This window comes from Erithacus rubecula (assembly GCF_903797595.1).
Source record: "Erithacus rubecula genome assembly, chromosome: 2".
NCBI lineage: Eukaryota > Metazoa > Chordata > Aves > Passeriformes > Muscicapidae > Erithacus > Erithacus rubecula.
Genome location: NC_136685.1, coordinates 67,702,799 through 67,725,514, shown reverse-complemented (window position 1 = coordinate 67,725,514; position 22,716 = coordinate 67,702,799). Strand labels below are relative to the sequence as shown.

General features: G+C 41.1%; 1 protein-coding gene across 1 annotated transcript in view; it reads left to right on the top strand.

The window, feature by feature from the left end:
* Window positions 1–6,261: 6,261 nt before the first annotated feature.
* Window positions 6,262–22,716, top strand: part of KCNK1 (potassium two pore domain channel subfamily K member 1) — a 32,779-nt gene continuing 16,324 nt past the window's right edge. The window contains exon 1 of the mRNA XM_079297980.1: window positions 6,262–6,919. Within this exon, the coding sequence (XP_079154106.1) occupies window positions 6,565–6,919 (355 nt within the window). The 5' untranslated portion in view covers window positions 6,262–6,564. The remainder of the gene's footprint in view (window positions 6,920–22,716) is intronic.

Here is a 22,716-nt window from a genome sequence, read left to right as displayed (position 1 = left end):
GGAACTTATGCCACCCTACAGTTAAATATTAAGCTCCTTTAAACTGTAGGAGCCAAACAGCACAGGAAATATGCAGGGTCAGACACAAATGTTGTTTTCAGGCATGCCTGAGTATCTGGGTTGGAGTGTATCTTACATATTAGAGACTGCAAAGATGAGCCTCTCTTTAGGATTGCTCTCTAGGAGCCTAGAGCCCTGAAAAGCCAAGCTGCAATACATCCCAGCTATCAGCTATGGATGCAGCAGGAAACAGAGATCTTTTCCCAGATTTTCAACTCTACTTCTTCCACAGCTGATTAGTTCTTGGGTAGCATCTAGGCAGCATCTGAAACTCATCCTAAGAACTTACCCCAAGTGAACCCCATGCAAAGAGCCACATCCAGAACCAGACTTCCCTACTTCAGCGAAGTATCCTGGTCTGGAGGTGATGTGCACTATCCACTAGGTCTCCAATGGGCTGGAACCATTGTGCTGCAGGCATGAAGACACTCAGGGCTACAAATGATAACAGCCTCAGGAACATCCCTAGTCGCTGGAGCCCAGCTGCCTACGGCAGAGCCAAAGAGCAGTTAGTGCCCAGACCTGGCTCCAGCACACTGGCCCCAGTACATCCTGTTGTGTGCACATGTTGTTCTGTGCAAACTCACAGCCCAGGGCAAGGAGGCCCAGGAGCACAGAGTCAAATGGAGCTGAAGCTGAAAGCTGTTTTGACAAGTTAATGTGACCTTTCCGTGAATGGGTAAGAGGGTGTGTGAGCTGACAGAGAGAACGTCACCAGTGCAGGGTCCAAGCTTTTGTCTGCCACTGTAACAGAAATTCAGCTCAGCCCATTGCATTAAATTGATTTCACAAGTACACAAATTCTACAGTGATGCAAACTGAATAAAAAGAGGCAAAAGGATGTAGCACTGTTGCCCAACAGCACCTCTAAACTTAGACTGGCACCAGTCCCCAGTTAACCAAAATCAGAAACCATGGAAATACAGCCAAACTACTGTAAAAAGTCATTATAAACAGACCATTTAGTGTGTCATCCATTCTAAGTCTGTATGTTTTAAAACTGGCCCAGTGAAAACTGATGGGCTTTGGTGACATCATCATTTCCTGTGTGCCCAAGAACTGGCACAACATCTTCAAGACAAAACCAAAACTGATTCCAGAACTGGCAAGATCAGGATGGAGGCTTGAACACTCACAGCTGTGTGAGCCCGCTTCAGTTTCTTCATTCTTTTATTTCCCACCATAACCACCTTTAAGAGCAGACTGCCAAGCTGGGGGAAGAAGGACAAAAAAATTCTACAGAGTAGATGGAAGAGATATAAAGTATTTTGTGACTTGAATCCTTGCTTTTCAGTACAAAGTATTAAGTTGTCTTTTGAACATCTTGAACAAGAGATTAAAAAGACCAATTCTGCTGGGTGGCTCTCACAGGACTTAGAAGGGCAAGGTCACTTTATTCAAAACATTGAATTTTATTTAATGTAATTCTCTAATAAGGTCATGTTGACATCTGGAATTCTCTGAGCTGGTACATTTCTTTAGTGTTAACACAATCCTACATGTAACGGGTAATTACCTTTCTAAAAAGATACAGCACAACTTGGAATATAATAGTGAGGAGTTTGAAGAAGCATGCTATATATATAAAATTATATAAGACCATGTATGTATATACATAGGTTTGTGTATTTATGTACATATACACAGCCCTCATCCCCATTGGACCTATACCTCTTAGAGAAACCATGCTGCTTTCTGGATAATGCCATTGGTAAACCTGATGGCAAATATACATGAAATCACTTTTTCCATGACAAAAAATGCTTATCTTAATAAAATGGTTATCTATCAGTTATTCTACCTGGACACCAAGATCATTGGTTAGATATGAATACCTATTGCAACTCTAAGGAAAATTGTATTTACGATGAACAAGGATGACTCACTCAGGAAAGAAATTGTGCCTGACCATGCATATAAACTTCCTTGATTCTAAGCACTACTACTTCATGATGCAAACCTTCCCCTAAATACAGCTCCAAACTAGGCACATTCATTCCTTTGCTATCACACATCAGTGGTCTTAACCTTTGTGGACAGTGTTGCACCCTTAAGTAAACAGCACAAAATGTGGGTTTTTTTGAGGAAACCACTAAATCTCAAGCCTTCTCCCTTCCCTCTCAAGTAGAATTTAGCCAGGCAGGTTTTGTTGGAAATGGTATGAACACGGACACAGATTTTGCTGACCCTTTTTCTTCCATAGCAATGTATCTACTGTCACCAGTGTGGCTGCTGTTAAATTTTGAAGACCTGAATACATCTGTACTCTCCTATTCCATCTCCATCCTCCTGCCAAATTAAGGTGGGAATGCAACCCCCTCTTCACATATTACTTTTTTCCCGAGAAGCTAGGCTCTGTTGTTTCAACTTTATAAGTTTTACTTTATTTGACCCAAATTCAGATGATACCACTTAGCCAAAATAGAACACCTTACCCATTAGAAACAGAACACATGGCAACCCATTTGACTGCTTCTCAACTTAACTACCTTTGTGTCATTGCCTGTGAGGATGTGATTCTTACAATTCACATCCTGCCTGCCCACAGAGCCATGACATTCAATCAGAGCTACTAGTCAACCTTGTACTAACTTCTGCAAAAGCTTGCAAATTGTGTATTTAGAAACAATTGATCAGAAAAATTTTCATCTATAAAAGGAAATGTATTATGTTCCAGCCTTCACTTTATAGATAGAGCAAATAATTAAGGATTCTACTTCTTATCAGTTTCATTTTAAAAATATTTTAGGGGCAGAATCATTAACAGAAGTGAATTCAGATAATCTCTCATTTATGGCAATTTTTCTTCATGTATACTTAATTTAGAACCGATCAGTCAGACTTCAAACTTGCCATAACCACTGAATTTATATCCATGCCAAATTTGAAGAAAAGTTCTGAAGGACAAATCAGCTCCCTGCTGCTATTCAATATTCAGCTGTCAGGGTGACACATCTTTGATACTGCCTCATGTTCTCTCCACTAAAGTTTTTATTGCCTCCCACGCTGTCCTGCTTCATCCCACCCTTCCTCACTGTACTGTGAGGTCATGCTATAGGTATGCCAGAGCAGAACAGGTTTGGCAGGATAAGTAACTGGTAACAAATTTTATTTACCCAGCTTCTAGGACTTAAGGTTTTCCAACATAACGAGAGGAAGAGCATATTCTCCCAAGACTGATGTTAAAAGTTTTGTGATCAGGCCACGAGACAACTCTTGATATATAATAGTACCAAACATGGGAGTTTCCCTTTCCCCAGACTCATTCCTGCTCACAGACTAGAGCTCAGCAATTACAGCAGCAGAGACCTCACGTTAAATCTCCTCTGGCCTCTGCCACCCAGCACAGACCAGGCTTTGGGCACTGCAGCACTGCTGAGGGTTGTTCTTGCTTTTCACTGAAGCTACTATTGTTACCTATTGTCATTTTCAGTCACTGAACAAAACACTGGAGTCCAGTGATCCCCCTCCCTGGTCACTGTCTGCCACCAGGCTGTCCTCTTCCTCTAGCCACGATCTCCTTGTCTTCTGGTGTTTCAAGCATTTCAGCATTTCATTGGAAATATTTAAGTAGTTAAAGATTATTGTAGTTAACCACAAATCTCAGAGAGAAACAGACTGCCATTAACACAAAGTCTCTTTACTTCAATTTCACTTCTCCTAACAGAAAATGTCAGTGATCCATACAGCTCTGAAAGGGCCTTGTGCATTCATTTCTTATGTACAAGAGAGGATTTTCTCAGCCTCTGGACTATGCTATAGAAGCTGCTAGCCCAGTGATGGGATAGGGGAGTTGTCCTACCTCCCTAGGCAGCAGAGTTGGAGACTAAATAACTTTCTCTGTGGTTTTCTAGCACCCAAGCACACAACTATGGTTTCTATCTCAGAATGTCTTTCAATGGTGGAGCAGAATGTCTGCCTTCTTTTCTGCCCATGTAGACAGGCAGCTGGTATTTGCATTTTCTGTAGCTCAGAGGGAGTTTTGTGCAATGGAGGGCACCAATAATGGGTGTCTTCACTCTGCTTGCAGCTGGTCTTCTCCAACAGTAAGGAGCCCAGTCACCACTGAGCATTGCTGGTGGACAAGCAATGTGATGATGTGGTACACTTTATTAACTGGATTCACGTTTTATTAAGAGGGATGATCACTGTAAAATGAAACTTCTGCTGGGGAAAGGCTGTTCTGCAACAGTGTGCTCCCCAATTTCAGTCACTCCCTGCTGAAGCATGTTGTGACAACCTGTTATACATGGCATAACACAGAATTCAGTACACTGAATCCTTGACCAGCCGAATCTTTGATTAGAAAAACATGAAAAAGGATATGGCATGCTATGGAATGAAGCTGCCATGCCACAACTGCAGTCACATGTGATATTATAATGATAAATACAATCAATCAAAATCAGAAAACTGAATATGAAGACACTTTTCTATCCCAAAGAAATCTATAATTAAAGTTTTGAGTTAAAATATGAATATCAGTAATGGTGGCTAAAACTCAGACTGTCCAGATGTTTGCTTTGGAAGCAAGAACTGAATGCTTTGGTGACACAGCTGTGACACTCTGCCATTGCTCCCTTCAGCCCATGCCTCTAAAAAGCTTTGGGGATAAAAATTGAGTTAGGAGAGTATTGCAGGCTCTGTTCAGCAGACAGCCCTCCTTTTCTCTTCAGCCCAGCAAGCCTCCAAGTGTGAGAGGCTTCTAAAAATGGAGAATGACTGATTCACAAAAATGGAAAACTGAAGGAGGCTGGTAAATAAAACTGTTCAGCTTACCCAGCAACAGTTTCCTATAACTGAAGAGAGGTGTGTTCTTAGGCAAACGTTTTCTACCCTTTAAATAAATATTTAACTTGAAGGTTGGGAAAATACTGTTTTATAGCAAAGACATGACCACTGCCTATCACGAATACCACACACATGTGCCCCCAGCACGTCATGGAGAGTCTGCCTGCTCGCCCTGTCTCCTGTGCACCTCCCACATCCCCCAAGTGCTCTACTGACCAACCATTCAGGCAGCTGCTGTTTGCATGTAAGAACACATTTACATTTTAATGGGGGGTGGGGGATGTGTTGAAGGCCCTGGAATGACCCAGCTGTGGCTGACAGTGGGGAATAGACCAAGAACTGGATGAGCTATTCTGCCAGGCCAGATGTATCCCATAGCTTCACGTAGCTGTTGTATAAAAGGAAATGTTGACATATTGTTTTAAGTTTTTAGCCTGAAAACTGTTTTTTTGCCTTCCATTTTTCTATTCTTTTCCCACAGTAGTCCTTAAACATAGAGGGGTACCTCACAGTTTAAGATAGGTTGCTGGATTTTTTTTACTCTGTCCAAACTCCCTGGCCCAGCCCTAGTAAATTTCTAATTTGCAAGTTACTCCTTTGTGTTTGTACAAGTTGCCATCGGCTGAGAGGTGAAAGGGCCATGACAGAACCTGTGACCAGGGAATCTTCTCTCTCTCCTTTACTAGAAGTGGTTTTATTCACCCTAAGGGATAGTTTGAGAAGCTATAATTTTTACTGCTCCTTTTCATCTGGTGGGGAACTTCATCTGGCAAGTTCACTGTGTGGTTGCTGGCTGGAGCTCGAGATGGATGAAGAAAGAAGCATTCAGAGTGAAACTTGCGAGGATCGCTGGCTGGGGCTGCACAGAGGGCTGGCTGCACAGCGCATTTGTATTCACTGTGGCTGCGGCTCAGCACTAGCCAGGCACTCCACACCATTAAAAAGTGAATGTCTCCAGGAGCCCTGCATAACAGCAAAGGCTCCTTCAGCTTGTTTGGGGAGCTGCTGGAGGCCAGCTGGTTCAGACCGCACCCCCAAACAGGCCCCATTTTGAAGTTACAGACCTGAGGGAGTTCTCCAACACCTGACATCTGGGTTTCTCCTTGAACTCATCACGTCCTGCACTGAATGAAATGCAGCCTCCTGCTTCACGCTGCGTCACCTTACTCTGCCTTTAAACGTGATGAATGAATGAAGCAATAGGTAGATAATAACAACAATAATAGCGGAAGGAGTTGCTGTTTGTGGGGTTTCTTACTGCAGGCGCGGGAAGCAGCGGGGCAGGGAAATCTCCAGGGAGTTTAGCGCGGAAAGGGGAATAAGCGCCCGCCGCAGCGCGCGGGGCGGGGGAGGCTCTGGGCCGGCTCCGCCGAGCGCCAGCGCGGGATTCCACGCGTTACTCGGAGACGGGGAACAGCAGCGAGGGAAGGCGCCGGCGTCCCAGCACGCGGCGGGAGCAGCACCGGCGGCGGCAGGAGGAGGAGGAGGGGGGGGGAGGCCCTTCCTCTCTCCCTGCGTCCCTCCCGCCCTCCCTCCGCCGCGGTACCTGCGCCGCGCGGCCACGTGAGCGCCACATCAGCGCCCTCAGAGTCAGCCAGCGCAGGGGGCAGCGGCGGCCGCGCTCCCCTTCCCTTCCCTCCCCGCCTCCCTCGGCCCCCGCTCCCCTCGGCGGCACGGCCCGGCCCGGGGCTCCGCCGGCCCCGGCTCGGGAAGATGCTGCAGTCGCTGGCCGGCAGCTCCTGCGTGCGGCTGGTGGAGCAGCACCGCTCCGCCTGGTGCTTCGCGCTGCTGGTGCTGGGCTACCTGCTCTACCTGGTGTTCGGCGCCGTGGTCTTCTCCTCGGTGGAGCTGCCCTACGAAGACCTGCTGCGCCAGGAGCTGGGCAAGCTGAAGCAGCGCTTCCTGGAGGAGCACGCCTGCCTCTCGGAGCAGCAGCTGGAGCAGTTCCTGATGCGGGTGCTGGAGGCCAGCAACTACGGCGTCTCGGTGCTCAGCAACGCCTCGGGAAACTGGAACTGGGACTTCACCTCCTCGCTCTTCTTCGCCAGCACCGTGCTCTCCACCACGGGTAAGGCAGAGGCGGCTCCTGGCGGAGGCCTTGCGGGCAGGCCGGGCCGGGCCGGGCTCCCCCAACTCTCCCGGGCACGGGCGTGTTTTGTGCATCACCCGCGACTGACCGCCCGAGCCAGGCTGCCCATTCCCCCACACGAAATCCCTGGCGCTTTCGAAAATCCGCCGAAATGCCCGTCTCTTCCTTTGAACTTTTGAATGCTTCTAGAGGTGTCTCCTATGCCTTCTCCTTCGTTTTTGTTTTTTTTTTTTCTTTCTTTTTTTTGGAGGTGAGATGGGGGACACACACGGGGATGGACGCTGCTAACCTGGTTATAATGAAGTTAAACTTCATTTTCGTGTTTTACGGTCAATTTCCATTTAACATTTAAATATAAATGACTAAAAGATAATGTTTCCTTTCTTCCAGACAGCAATTTGCATTGGTGTTTTGAGAAGCTCGAGGAAACGTTCTTCTGACCATACTTTTTACAGGCACTTATTTTTACAGTAATTGCATTTCGCATACAGTCATAGGGGAGAGTCCTCTCCTAAAGGACGAGTGCAGACATTTGTGCTGGGAAGTTGAGTTCTGGTGATTTGAATGCAGGTCACTGGCATAAATAATAAGGGCTGGTCAAATAAGAAAAGCTTATTTAAAAAAATCACCCTAAAATTTGTCCAACCAGAGAGGACTTTGTGTCTTGCTAGTACATTGATATTACTGCACAAGATCCACTGTTTATTTCTTTTTTTCCCCCCTCCCTGCTCCAAGTTAACACTCTTCTATTATGGGAAATTTAATCAGCTGATATTAATAATGACATTTAATAATTTGTTTACCTGATCGTATGTTAGTGCTTCCTGACTGATCTACAAACGGGCAATGTTTGTCCTATAAATAGTTGTCATTGACTATATGGATTAGGGTTATAAAGAAGTTGTGTTTTTAAAAAGTAAAACAGGGTTATGTGTGTCTCCCCAACACCTTCCCTTCCCACTTCTTAATTAGAGTTTGTAAGAAGAGAGAAAGTGACACACTAAAAGCTTTCAGTGAGTAAATTTCTAAACCTTAATCAACATATAGGAATACTACTGATGAAAAAAGCATGGAATTGTGGTAGTACTTCAGCACTCATTTTTTTTATTTTTTTCTTTTTCTTTCAGTAAAGCTATAAAACACTTAAAAGTTCAGGAGCTGGATTGACCTTATAATGCTTTTTAAAATTCCTAATCAGTTATACTGTTAGGTACTATGAAACATAAATTATTTTGTCCAAGAGTTATTTTTATATTCAAATTACTTTTTCTGTAATTCACATAAAAAATGAAAAGATATTGAAAAAAGTCCTTTTTTGTTTGTTTGTGTAATTCAGTCAAAAAATGTCCCCAGTTGGGACAGTGGGGCTGGGTCTGAGTTGGTAACACCTTAACACTTTTTGCTGATACACAGCTCCAGGATGTTTGGCTTCAGTAATAAGCTCAGGCAGGGATATCTCTTTCCCACTGCATGTCTGCTGAAGGGCAAGGCATAACCTGGCTCTGCATGTTTAACTGGCTTGATCATAGAGGTCTTAACAGGGGAGAAGACTCAAGGTCCATTGTTCAAATAGAAAACCTTTTAGAAAACGCCACTTACGTGGCATGTGCACAGAAAACCCAGAGGTTTGACATGCATGAGGTGAATTTCCATTATTTCTGTCAGCTTCATAAACTGAGGCCATCCAGTCACCACTGATGTAATAGACCAGGCATCGACTGGTGGTACTTCCTTCTTTGTCTGACAGTCCTTTGACTTGGGCCCCCTTTAACCAAATCCATCTGTTCCTTGTTTTATGCAGTGGCCTTTAGCTGTACTTAATCCCTATTTAATATAAATTAGAGTTTGTACAAGTAGACAAGTATAGATCCAGGCCAGTGTAGTACGTCCAATGCTTGTTCAAATTCTTCCCAGAGCATGTCTATTTCTGGTGAGGTGCATTTTTTTCCCCCAATTAACTCTGAACCTTTGTAAGAAATCTTTCAAGTCTCTTAAAATGATCCTTAAAAGGCATGACAAGCAGAAGAACCTGCCTGGCCACCTCAAACAGTTGTTCAGAAGTGTTTGAACATTCAAAATAAGCTGTATTGTTATAAAGTGTATGCCTGAAATGCCCTTCCTTTGCCAAGTCCAGTAAGGGCAAAAGCAGAAGAGAGAACCCTGCTGCTGAGGGTTATTTCTGTACTTAAGTGAAATTACCAGGAGCACCTGGATGTTCCTTATGTTCAGCTGGCTGAATTTGTGTCTCATATATAAATAAATGCACACCTACCCCTACAGATGACAAGGCTTCTTGCATAGCCTTTCAGTTTCCTATGTAAAGCATGTAGGAAAGTGTTTAAGTTTAGCAGTCCTGATTTTTCTTCTTGTTCCTTCCCATTCTTATTATAGTTTGACTTCTTACTCACTAGAGAAAATCCTTGAAGAAAATTATAAAGCCAGTTAACAATTAAAAAAGAAAGTCTTAAATGAAAGGAGATTGCAGAATAAGGCAAATTGCTACTTGAAAGCAATTAATATTGATGTGCACATGGCTGTCAGAGGACTGTCACAAGCCTGAAGGACGGGCAAACAAAGGGCAGTGAAATGGACTGGTGGTGAGGCTTCAGCACATTGTAGCAGTCACAGGCAGCAGGTTTCTCTTCTGACTTTATTCCTCTCTATGCAAGTTAAGCAGTTGTGCAGAATGCCATATGAGCAATGTGTAAGGTGAAGCAATTTGGCCATTAATAATTGACAAGCTAAACACTGAGAATATACAGTTGTGTGCATTTAAGTAGTGTCTGCCTTGAAGACTCCCTGTAATTAATTCCTGACACACATCTATGGTCAGCTTGTCTCAGTGCTAGATGCCATCAAATCATTATACTAAAGCAGTTCTTTCTGGTTGGCTTTGTTGTGGTGCCATATGTACTGAAGTCTTTTATTTCTAACAATAAAAATGAAGTCATTTTTTGCACTCACCCCTCCAGGTGGTGTTTTCATTTGTCTTGGCATGCTGTCAGTGTCTAACATCTTATCCCATATTGGTGCAATATGGGAATACTGCATTGCATGAATTGTAAGCAGAATGAAACAACCAAAGAAAATGATACTGGTTGTGTTGGCAGATATGAAGAGGACACTGACTTCTGCTTGTTGAAGGGAAAATAGGGAAGGAAAGGAGCTGCCAATTTGGGAACTTGGGGCCTGTAGTTCTATGTTTGTTTCTGGAAAGAGTCTTCTCAGTGCAAACACACTCTGGCATTTTATGCAGATGGACCGTAAGATTTATTCTGACTGTCCAGCTTTGAGGATTTTTGCCTTCATCTACAAACATGGCTGGAGATTTCACATAATATTTATACACCAGAGGGATGCTGAGGAAGAGCTTCTTTAGATCCTTCTCTGCTGTAACAGAGTTGGCAAGATACCCACTAGAAGGAGGTGAGCATAGCCTTGTCCTGATTTAGGGATTTGCAGAGGAAAGGTGAGAAGTTGCCTCTTCTAGGATGGCAACACATTTTAAATATTTTGATGAAGGTCAGCTGGCCTCTCATTTGAACCACAGGAGTTAAGGCAATAAGAGAGGGTTGGATTGTCACCTCCTACTGGTTGTCTGCAAAGTGGTTTGTGAAAGCAGTATTTTCTCCAGAACTCAGCCTGTACCTGTCTTGTTGGTGCTGAGGATGGCTGTATTGTGCTGCATTCAGAGAATGTCACCCAATGGACTGAATTTGGGTTTCTGCTCACTGTATTCTGAATGGAGTAAGGAACAGTAGTAATTCAGTAGTTACAGATAAATGCTGGCAGAGGCTGTTACTTTGAAAGTGCTTTGTTGAAGGGCTAGTAAAGATACAATATGGCTTTCAGGGAAAGTTTTGCATTCAGATTATTTGACTGCCAAACTGTATGAGGAATTAATGCATTTATAATTTGATTTATAAGGGTGTTCTCTGTTAGTTCTGACTCTCATAAGCATTGCTACTGATGATTTGCAAGAGAAACTAAACTATGCCTTTATTTATGACAGGCTGTGAGGTTGTGATATGTTGCAAAAGAAAGTGCATTCTGTATGAGGAGACCAGGGAAAGAGAAGCCTGGCAGTCTGCATAATTATCTCCATGTTCTTTTCAGAAGTGCTTGATTTTCTTGTCTTTCTTCCCCCTCAGGGGAACAGGCCTCACATCCAGTCCATAGTGTGCATTACAGATCTTAGCAAATCCACAGAAGATGGATCACAATATGCTCACAATAGAGCATTACAAAGATGACATCAGATTGATAGGCTCTTACAGTGGAGCCCTCAGGTGGAAGAAACTACTGGGGTCTCTCATACCTTTATAGAATAATGTGAATATAACTTAGATAGGATAATAAATAAGAGGACAATGAAGAGGCTTTAGGAAAAAAGTTTTTTTGTCTGATGCTTGAATTCAATGAAAAATGCATGTTATTTTTGCTGCTGTCAGAATATATGGGCTGTGTCCCTGGTGATGCCTGTATTATCTCATTAATACACACCACATAAATGTGTTTCATAATTCATACCAAATGTCCATCTAGAGACCTGACATAAGGTTCTCTGTTGCCTCTTATCTGAAAATACACAAACTTGGTGATGGATTAAACTCAGATCTCTCTCACTGGTAGTCACCTCGACTCCAGCAGAACACTGAAGCTTCATTGTGCTGTTGCTCTGACTGCAGTACTCATAGATTATTTAAATTGGTGTGATGAATTGCAACTATTCACCAGGGTGAGGTTGTTAAACTTTGGGAACTTTGTTTTTCTTTTAATAGTTGTTTGTTATTTGGAAACAACATCCACAGGAAAAGGTAATTTGCTGGGAATAGTTGAGGAGGCAAAGGGAGATTGTGCTGTGCTCTGTAGCAGTGTGTTTTTTATACAGGAGTTATTACAAGACCAAAGGAAATCATGAGGTAGATTGAGAAAGATGCCAGAGGAAAAGGATTACATTCAATAAGACAACTGTTTGGATCTGAAGACAAGTGGTTGAAGCCTACAGGGTTTTCAGGGACTGGGTAATCACAGCTACTGGCCCCAAGGCTTCAGATCAATAGACTGTCCTGGAAGCAGGCATCCCACATCTTGCATTAAGTGGTATAAATACAAAGTTCAGGAGTCATTCTGTCTGCCTTTATGTCTTCTTTCTTCTCAGGGGAAGTTCCTTCATTCTATACCCATGGAGCAGTTCCAGATTTGCTGCTGTCATATTTTAGTCTGGCCCCAGGGTTTAGATGCTGTCTCCTGGGATGAGTGAAATTTCAGTTGAGTTTGGCTTAATATTATTCTCAGGACAAGAATTTGAGCTAGAATTTTCTAGAACTCCTTAGGAAGAAGAGATCAAAGTACCACCATCTGGGAAGTTGTGGAAGAAGCTGAGTATGTATAGACTAATACTGAGAAAGTAGCTTAGGTGCTTCTGGTATCTATTCTGCCTTACAACACATAATCATGGGAATGTTCAATTAAGTAGTAAAAAAGAAAAAAAAAAATTTAAAACCAGAGAAGAAGGGATTTGATAAGTTAAAAAACCCTGCAACACAAAATCAAGCAAACTTACCAGAATACACAAACCAAAAATATGTGGTGTGAATATCTCCAAACCCCCTGTATTTTTTCAAAATCAATGTTAATAAACATTTTTGAGAAAGATATTAGGCTCTGGACTTCAGGACAGAAGGCACTCAGTTATCAGAGATGAGTAACAGAGATAAGATACAGCCAGCAGATTGGTCACATTATCTCTTGTATGCCCAGGACAAAGGTCTTGTTTTCTCTACTGAAGTAAGCAGTAGCAGAGAGGAAATCTGGGTCTCTCCCTGTCTTGTGTTCCAGGCAGAGTGGTAGTTCCTGGTTTCTCATGGGACCACAGCAGTCAGCTGAGCCAAAACCCTGCTTGTGCTTGCTGAAACAAAGGGTGTCAAGAGTCGCTCTTATGAGAGTTTTGATGCCTTCAGGAGTAAAGAACATTAATATAAGGTTTATTGGGATTTAGCTACGTAAATCCCTATAGTCTCTCTGAGTCTGACCTCAGCTGCTTGAGAGTTACGATATTTGTACAAAATCGACCTGGAGACCTACAGTCTTCCGTTAGTCTTCAGTAGTAGCTCCTATAGTAGTTACTGATGGTGACCCAGAAGATCTAGGAAAAATGTACCAGTTGTCTTTTTCACTGAAGAACCTTGCCTGAACCATAAACAGATTGTTTCTTATGGGGTCAGAAGAGTAATGTGGTCCTGGTTAAGAGCAGGACTGAAAGTAATGAATGGAGCAAAGCATTTTGAGTGGCTGTGCTTTACAAAAGTATCCAAGTTCCTCTGGGAAGAACATATGGATTTCCTTTCCCTTGGAAAGACACACATTCATCTCTGAAAACAGAATATGCCAGTGTCCTTGTAGGAAAAGCACATATGAATCCAAGTGGTACACCAGCTGTCACCACACTCCAAACATTTACTAACTGATGTTTCCTAAGAATTGCCATGGTCTGTACTCTAATCTGGTTCTGTGCCAGTCATTGGAGCAGCTTTGGAAGTTACCACATCATCTTTGAGGAACCAGGGAAATGCCAGTTGCAGGTTGGGCTGGGAAGCAGGTTTTACCAGTGGAACAAGCTGGCCCAGTAGTCTTCCAAGTACCCTTTGCTTTTGAGTCTCTGCTCTCTGACAAAGCTGCATATTATTTACTGCTAGAAACTCTACAGCAGAATTCCATTCTCCTGCAAATTGTGAGTGCACACTGTTATGATAACAGCAAGTAGAAGCTTTCTGCTGTCCTCTTCTACAAATTGAAAACTTCTGGTGTGACCAGAATCTCTGTGTAGAATATTTTCAACTGTAATTTATTATCATTGCAAATGCAGCTTTTGAGAACACTGGTACTATAAGAATGGGGTTTTGCCATATATTTTGCTCCTCATGCTTTTCATGTCTGACACACTGAATATCTTTTCTGAATATGTTAAAAATAACTCAGAATTAAATGGAAAGGTTAAAATGTATCTCTGAATTTCATTCTACTTGTAGTTTGAGTACCTCCTTCTGTGTCTTTCAATTATTTGATCACTGTTTAAATTGTCTCAGCTGAATAACCTTAAATTCTTTAACAGTAGCTTCTTCAAAGAAGGTTTCTAAGACTAGACATATGAGTTGGTTTAAGGTAAAAGAAGGACCAACCAGAATTAGATACTGAAATGATAAGGTTAAGACACATCCTTGTTCACTTTTCTTTTTTTTTTCCATTAAGCAGAATGAGAGATGAATCTAATTTCCAAACTGTGACTTTTAAAAAGAAAATACATTTCAGGCAATACTTAGATTTTGTGACTTATTTTCTTTGTTGTACTGACTATATGATATGTCTAATTGTAGTATGTCGAAGTGACTGTAAAAGGAGTCCTTTTCTCAACTTTATTGAAAATCTTTCTAGGAGCACTTCTCCTATGACAAAAGGCTGAGAGAACTGAGATTGTTCAGCCTGGAGGATAGAAGATTCTTGAATGATCTAATTGCATCCTTCCTGAAGGGAGCCCACAGGAAAGCTGTAGAAACTTTTTACAAGGGCATGTAATGATAGGACAAGGGGAAATGGCTTACTACTGAAAGGGCGTGGGTTTAGATTAGATATTAGGAGGGAATTCTTTACTGTGAGTGTGGGAAGGCACTTGCACAGAGAAGTTATAGATGCCCCATCCTTGGAAATGTTCAAGGCTTGATTGGATGGGGCCCTGAGCAACCTGGCATAGTGAAAGGTGTCCTGCCCATGGCAGGGGCTTTGGAACAAGATGATATTTAAGGGCCCTTCCAACCCAAACCATTCTATGGTTCTATGAAATATGTGCTAAAACTATAATTATTTCCAAATGTGAGAAGATTTCTCAGCATTAAGAGGCAAAAGTAATTCTTCAGAAAGTCTCAAATGGTGCAGCACTGACTGGGATGGGACTTTGGTATGATTTTATTTTAAAGTCTGTGTTGAATTTTCTCTTATGTGACACTTGGTCTTCTACTTTCTTTGATGTTTAAAACTACATGGCACACTATGAGCACCTATATTGCTCAGTTGAGCTTTTAAAATGTGATTGGCAGCTTTAGACATTGCAACACGCAGTATTAGTGCCAAAGTCCAGGGCAAGTTAGAGTAGGTATCCTCTTTTATTTACAACATAGTTTGAAAAGGAGATCTTACTTTGGAGTCACCAAGTTCAAACACAAGGCAAAAATCTGATTTCACCTCTTCCCCAACAGGTGAAGACTCTACTGTATGTGGTTTTAAAGCAGAAAAAATGTCCTCATGTTCAGAAAGAAGAAACATATCCAGTGATCTGCTAAAAATTAAATAGTTTGGATGTTTAACTCCTGGGAACTTTATCATAGAAGTATATACATCTCCCTCCACAAAAAGAGGAAAAGAGCCTTAAAAATGTATCATTGTATTTAAGATTAATATGGGAAGGCCTTAGAATCTCTGCTTTGTATATTATTTAAAGTAGCTATTTTCCCAACTGAATGCTGTACAAGAATGGCATAGACCTTCTCCTTTGAAGCTTACAGCCTAAAGGAAATGATAAAGCTCTAAAGTAAACCAGAGAACTTCCATCTCTTGTAGTGTTTTGGAAGCTCTAGGCAGTATGATTTACTAATGGGCAATTAAATTTTAAACACTTCACAGCAGGTCTTGTTACTTATTATATATTTATCTATATATAATATATAAGTTGATGGTTGGACTTGGTCATCTTAGAGAGTTTTTCCAACTTTAACAGTTCTCTGCTCAGTGATTTCCATGGCTCTGTTTTTCGTTAGCGTTGGAATGCTGACTGAGCACTATAGCAAAATGGACAGGGCTGAAAGAAGTATTATTGTGTTTCTATTTGAAAATCCCAGCTTCTGTAAACTCTAAATGGTGCATAGAAATCAATGCAAAATAATTTGAGTGATTGGTACTTAGGAATTAATTTCTCTAATGTGAGAATTGTTTAATTGGCTCTGTGCATTTACACATCTGCTGAGAAATCCAGGACTCCAGCCTGGCTCTTGGTCCACTGCAGCAACTCTGGTTGGGTAACCAAAGAACTGTGAACACTATAGGATGCTGCACTGTGTGAATGAACCATTCATGTTGATTAAAAAAAAATAAATCCAAGACTTATCTCAGACCTTTAATTTAGGCCTCAGTTTATTGTTATAGTTGCTATGTATTTACGTTCTGCCTACCTATAGTGAAAAGATGCATCTTTAGTTTACAGTTGTATCTTTAGGTGCAGCTCTGTGTACTCAGTAAAGCCACCTGAATGTTCAGGTCAGGTTTTCTAGCTGCTGCTAGGAGTTATTGTTAGCCATGAATCTCAATCAACGTCTCAAACAGAAGTTTGAGCTCCAGGTTTTAGCCCTGGATTACACCATACCACAGGAGGAAGATGGTGATAATCTTCCACATTATTATGGTAATGTTTTATCAGTGAATCTTGAAGCATGTGCATACCAGAAACTGCTTTGCTGATTAATGCACTACTGTTATGTTCTGCAATTTGAGAGATTACAGTGACATTTTTGTATGCATTTTGCTAAGGGATGAACTAAGACAAAGGGAAAACAATCGTGAAAGATTGTGTATGAGCCATTAGTATGTTTGAGAATAGGAACCTGTGTATTTTGTCTTGCAGTTCTCCATTTCTGCTGCTTGGTTGTGTTCCCATACAGTAAGCTGATTTCCCATCCCGTGGATGCACTTCAGCAGGCTTTTAATTTCTTCCATTTGATGTTATTTTTTCTTTTCCTTTTGTAATAGCTTTTCTGCTCAGTAGTATTAGAGGAAATCACAGCTACTTGAATAGAGTTTTACAGAAGCCACATCAAAGTGTGCAATTGCATGTTTCTGTATTTTCAGTGGAGAATCCAGAAATATTGCCTCTCCCTTCTAGAGAATTGTTCAGTTGTGTGCTATGTATAGAAAATAAACTACACACTACAAACTGCCCATATAACTGACCAAATGTCTGAGTAGCCTTTGTGAGAAGGTGGCAGTATTTTCTCTGCTTTAGCATGCTGGATGCCTCTCTTTACCGAGCAAAGGGTTTGCTCAGGGTGTTGTAAAACATAATGGGCTGAGCTGACCTAACAGCTTTGCCAGTGGTAGGAAGATGTCTGGAGTCCAGCCCTGTGCTAGGTCTGTTGCCAATAGGACCACAGCAGTAAGCCAAGTCAGTTTATCAGACTGGAAGAAACATATTCCCTTCCTGCTGAATTAGTTTGCTCTGAGTTACTACATTTAAGCAAGCTGCAACCAATTTAAGAAGGGGCAGAACCAACAGCAACTTGTTCCTAGCAGTTACTCTGGGATTAGTCAGGCATTTCATGTAGCAATGTGGTAAAAGCACAGAAAGAATCAAAAAAACACAGCCAATCAACAACAGATATAAGAAAGTAGGTGATGACCTTAGAAAGTGTTTCCTGTACTGATAAGGTATCTGACAATTGCTGGCTGTCCCTTGTAAAGGAGCATTGTTTCACACAGGATTAAAATATTAACTAGCAAAGCTGAAAGAATTTTACCTGGACTCCTTTTTGTTAATTCCAATGCCATCATTAAAACATTTCTGTCCAATGTATTTCACATCCCCATATCTTTAGGGAAACTTCATTTTTTCCTGCTGGGTAACTACTGTTACGTGGTAAATTGCTTTGTCTTTGGAGTTAGTAAGGGAGTAATGGAGTCAGTCATACCATTGTATTCAGTCTACAAATTCTTATCATTGACAGTTACGAGAAATTGGATGCATTCATAGGACATTTGCAAAGAAATCTGCCCCTTGTAAAGATGTGCTATCAGTTCACTCATTGCTGCTCAGGCTCTTCAGTGCTAGGCCTTTCTTCTGAAACTAACAACAATTTTACTTTCTCCTCCCCTTTATGCTGAGGTCTGAGAGATGCCGTGTACAGCATACTGATTTCCTTACAGAGCCACAGCTTGTGTCAATCCTTTCTTTTCCATATTGGTCACTGTTTGCAAGTGCTGGCAGGAGGGTGCTGAACATGAAACCTTCAGCACTAAGCATTTCTGATATGTGTGCTGCCTTACTGGAAAAGGATGTGAGGAAATGGGTCTCAAAATCTTTGGTCAGTGTTGATGGTCTTTGACTGACTTGGTGAGTCCAGAGCTGTTATTGGGCAACTGGAGTATTTTTTGATGAGTTTTCATACTGATTTAATGTTGCCTGCTTTCATTATATGCATGGCTATCTTATTCTGGCACTGAGAGGTTAGAATTATGTATTTCCACTAGGAAAGTCATCCGGTAGTTGTAAGAATTTTTTTGAATCCTCAACTATCCTGCCAAGAGAAATTTCTGTAGCAAAGTGAAGTGCATTGTTTTAAAACAAATTGCCCTTAGTCTAAACAGACAATATAGGTTTTGAAAACCACAGAGTATTTAAGTTGCTCTGTTTGTCCTTATATTGCTGGCAAAATGTCTTGTGTATGTAATTTATCTTTCTAAATGCTGCATTCCTATTTATTTCTAAATAAGCAAAAACCTCTATATTTCATCTGCTTGTGAACATAAATAGTATGTGCAACCATAGTTCTTTTTCTTTCCCATTATTTATTGATAGGACATACAGCTGTGATTATCCCTGATGTTCTCATTCCTAGTGTAACTAATCAAATTTATGTTTCCCACAATTACTGTTTGCTATGTGGGATGCCTTAAACATGTGAGTAATTTAATAGGACTAGTGCATATAAACAAATCTCTTTATGGTTCAGTGAACTAGTTCTCACAACAGCTGAAGTGTTTCCCCATTGACTTTTGCAAATTTGTGTCTATTTTGAGCTTAAAATGGTGAAAATATTCAGTTAGACTTTATTCAGATGTGAGTATGTATTATGGTGACTGACTTATATATGAAATATTGACACTTTTTACAAAAATAGGCAAGGACTATGTGTCTTACTCTGCCAAGCAAGAGAGCTGATGCTCATAATTTCCCTGAGTTCCACATGTCAAATCAATAACAAGATTAGAAGTAAGTATTCCTATTCCCCTGCTGTATCTAGTAGATAACACTTTCTTCTATGAGGTTGCATTTTAATGCAAAGATGCTGCTTACAGATTTGATTTTAACTCCACAGCGTGAAATGGCCTAATTTTTTAATGTTGTGTGATAATTCCTTTCTGCCCACAGTACAAGTTTTCTTCACTGTTTTCATGCTCTCTAATTTCTGATGGTGCAATAAAGCAATCTTCATTTCAAAGTGGAGGTGGAGAGCCTACTAATTTGCAGCTGGTTGTTTCTTTTTATTTCCAGATGGTAGGAAGAAAAACCACAGCTCATTTCAGTGTGAGAAATTATTAAGTTAGCAATTCTAGATATGTATTATTCAGTAACTCAATATGTGATTAAAACACTGCAGTAAGTGCCACTGCAACACATTCAAAGCTTTTTACACATCCCAGGGTGCATTTGGGATAGTAACAGGTGTGAATTATAAATTTTTAGAAATCTCTTTTCCAGTGAACTGTACCAGGCTTCAAGCAGAGTGCACAGGTGCTGGGTTCTGCAGTGGCAGCTGGCACATCCCTGTGGTACACCATGCATACACAAGGTCTTTCAAGTGGTGGAAAGTTGAAGTAATTGATAGAACTTTAAAACCTGTTACATGAAAATTAGAGGGGTTGTGGAAAGACAAAGTTGCAGCATTAAATGAATAAAAAGTTGCAGACCTTTTCTAGGAAAAATAAAAGAAGCTCTGTCTTCTATGAGTCTCTTAAAAGTGTGTCCTCTGAGCTTCACTGCCAATTAGATGCCAAATGTGTCTTAGCTATTAAAAGGAATTTTTACATAGGTGCAGACTTCTGGAATTAAAGACAAAATCTGGATGTGTAAAATCTATTGTGTGAATATACCACTTCTGTGCTGCAGTCAAGGTGAAAGCCTCATCATGTTTTTTTACTGAATCAACACAAGAAATGAGAAGATCAATATCATGGACAAGCTACTGGCTAAGTCTAATCAATAATGACCTTTTTACTCTGCCAAAGCATTGTCCATATTAAGGTTTGTCTCTTTCCTGCTTTGGATATTTCAGGATGTGAATCTCAGGGAGAACTGTAGAAAGGCTTGTACCCTGCCCTGATTTCAGCTGGGATAGAATTTATTTTCTCCTTAGTAGCTGGTGCAGTCTCTGTTCTATATTAACCATGAGAATAAGGTTGATAAAACTCTGACATTTTAGTTGTTGCTCAGTAGTGCTTACCCCAAGTTGAGGACTTTTCAGCTTCCCATGATCTGTCAGGAAGCAGGTGCACTGAAGAAGCTGTGAGAGCTCATGGCCAGGACACCTGACCTCACCTGACCAAAGGGATATTTTGTACCACAGAACCACATGCCCAGTGTATGAACTGGGGGAAGTTGGCTGGTGGAGGCCAATTGCTGCATGGGAATGGGATGGCCATCAGTCAGCAGGTGATGAGCATGCTTCTTTTGTCTCTCTTGGGTTTTATTCCTTTCAGTCTCCTTTTCATTATTATTATTTTCATTGTTATTATAATTATTATTATATTTCACTTTGTTTCAGTTACTAAAATTTATTATTTCCACCCATAGGTTTCACTTTTTGTTTCTAATTCTCCTCCCCACCATGAGGGAGGAATGAGCAAACAGCTGTATGGTACTTAGTTGCCATCTGGGGGTAAATCACAACAACTGCTTTCAATACCTTGAACTTGGTACTGAAGTTCTTAGGAAGGTTTTTAAAGAACTTGTTTCTTTGATTACTTTGATAATCTTGGTGATCAGTAGCTTTAAAAATCCATTATTAAGGGAATGCTGCTGCACATATGTTGCTGAACATTCCAGTGCAAAAACCTCATCGTGTTTTCTGATGTTTCAGAGGACTACAAGTTAAACTTTCCCAATAAAACTCACTTCTATTTATCTTTTACCAAATTTAAGTTGCTGAGATGTACGTAGTTTGTTCTATTAGGAAACCTTAATAATAAAGTAGTCTGTTGGAGCCTTTACTTTGATACAGATTTTTGACCATCTGTTGCCTAGCGGGCAAGTAAACCAATAAAAAAATAATTGGAATTTTCCTGGCTGAATTCTCAGAGGAGCCCTCAGGAAGTCTCACCTTGCTTTTGACCTGTTGGTTGAATTTTATTCAACAGACTTTTATTATTTTTTCTTTTTTCTCCATTGGAAAATGAATCTGAGATAACAGAAGATAATTGTGGAAACAAGAAAAGTGTTTGTTTATTTATGCTAAATCTTTGCTAGAGGCAGATCTAAAGATGCAATGTTTGTGTTTTGCATAGATATTTTAGGTATTTCTAGAAGTTTGCTGTTATTGAGAGTTCTGTGGGGGAAAAGAGCCCAACACCATATGGATTCTGGTTGGATTGCAGCTAAACCCTCATAGGATCTTAAATCCAGGATGAGACTAAGAGGAGCTGATTTCCAATATAAAGACTTTGGACTTTAAAAAAAAAAAGAAAAAGTGCTGTTAGCTTTGAAGAAACACAAACTCAAATGGCAAACCCAGAAATTCACACATACCTCTTGACTCTCATCTGTGGTAGAAGTAAGGCCTGAATGCTTTGGCACAGAGGTTTAGCAGACCTCTGCATGCTGAAGTCACTCACATTTAGTCTTTGCTCCTTCCCTGGAGCACTGTGGTGCACTCAGACAGGAAATCTTTAATAACACATCCAAAAAACATGACTGAAGTTGTGAGGGCTCTGTGGGAGCATAGGTCCAGCCCACACAGACTGCATGACAGGCTGGAAGTTTAGCATGTCCCAACAAAAATGAGTTTCTCAACAGGCAGTCTGGTAGGAGCCATGTAGCTGACAGGCAGGGCTTGAAAAAACCTGCTCTTGCAGGCAAAGTGGGAAAGCTTTGCCTGCTCTCCCAGTGCCTGGAGAACACAAGCTCTTCCTGCAGGGAACATGTTCTTTATAAAGGCATATTTACTAGCCCTGAATGGTGAATGTGCCTCACCTGGAGCTTTGTCTCACACATAGTAAGCATCTTTGTTGTGGCAAGGAATGTCTGTTTTCATGTAGACTCTGCTGGAAGGCTCTAACAGTTCCCTTGGGTTGATAATACCTGTTTTGGTCATACATAATCTGTTAAGGCAGGATGAGCAAGACCCAGTGTTGGAGGGTGACAGGAAAGAGTGCTATCATTTTCCAGTTAAAGTTACTGTCTTTTGGGTTGTATTTCCCTCTGATGCTTCTGTTGAGAAGAGATAATACTGCACCAAACACTCTAATAATAATCTCAGATGTAGGGGGGAGATACTGATTTCTGTGCTTAATCTTATGTCTGCATTTGGTTCCTGTGCAGTGGATTCCATCTGCTGCTCTAGTAACAAGTACTTCCTTGTACACACCTCCCACATCTTAACTGATATGGGAATGACTTGATCGTTAGCATCACTGCTGTAGGGTTGTGATGTTTTTCACTTACTTGTTATGGGTAAATACTGTCTGAAACAGCAGTTACTGTAAATGGACAAAATGTCAGTGCTTGATGCCATTTGCAATTCCTATCAGACTATAGGTGTGCCTTGCCTTGCAAGGTGGTGTGACAGAGACATGGATGATCTTTCTGATGACAAGAAATGTAGAATACTGTCATGAGAATTAGGAGGTACTAGAATGGCTCAGAGTTATATTTAGTTTCCTTTCAATTAATAGTGTCCTTGTGCATTATCAAGTGGCCTGGGGTTCAGGTAGCCTCACAGACTTTTAATACTGTTGTTCAT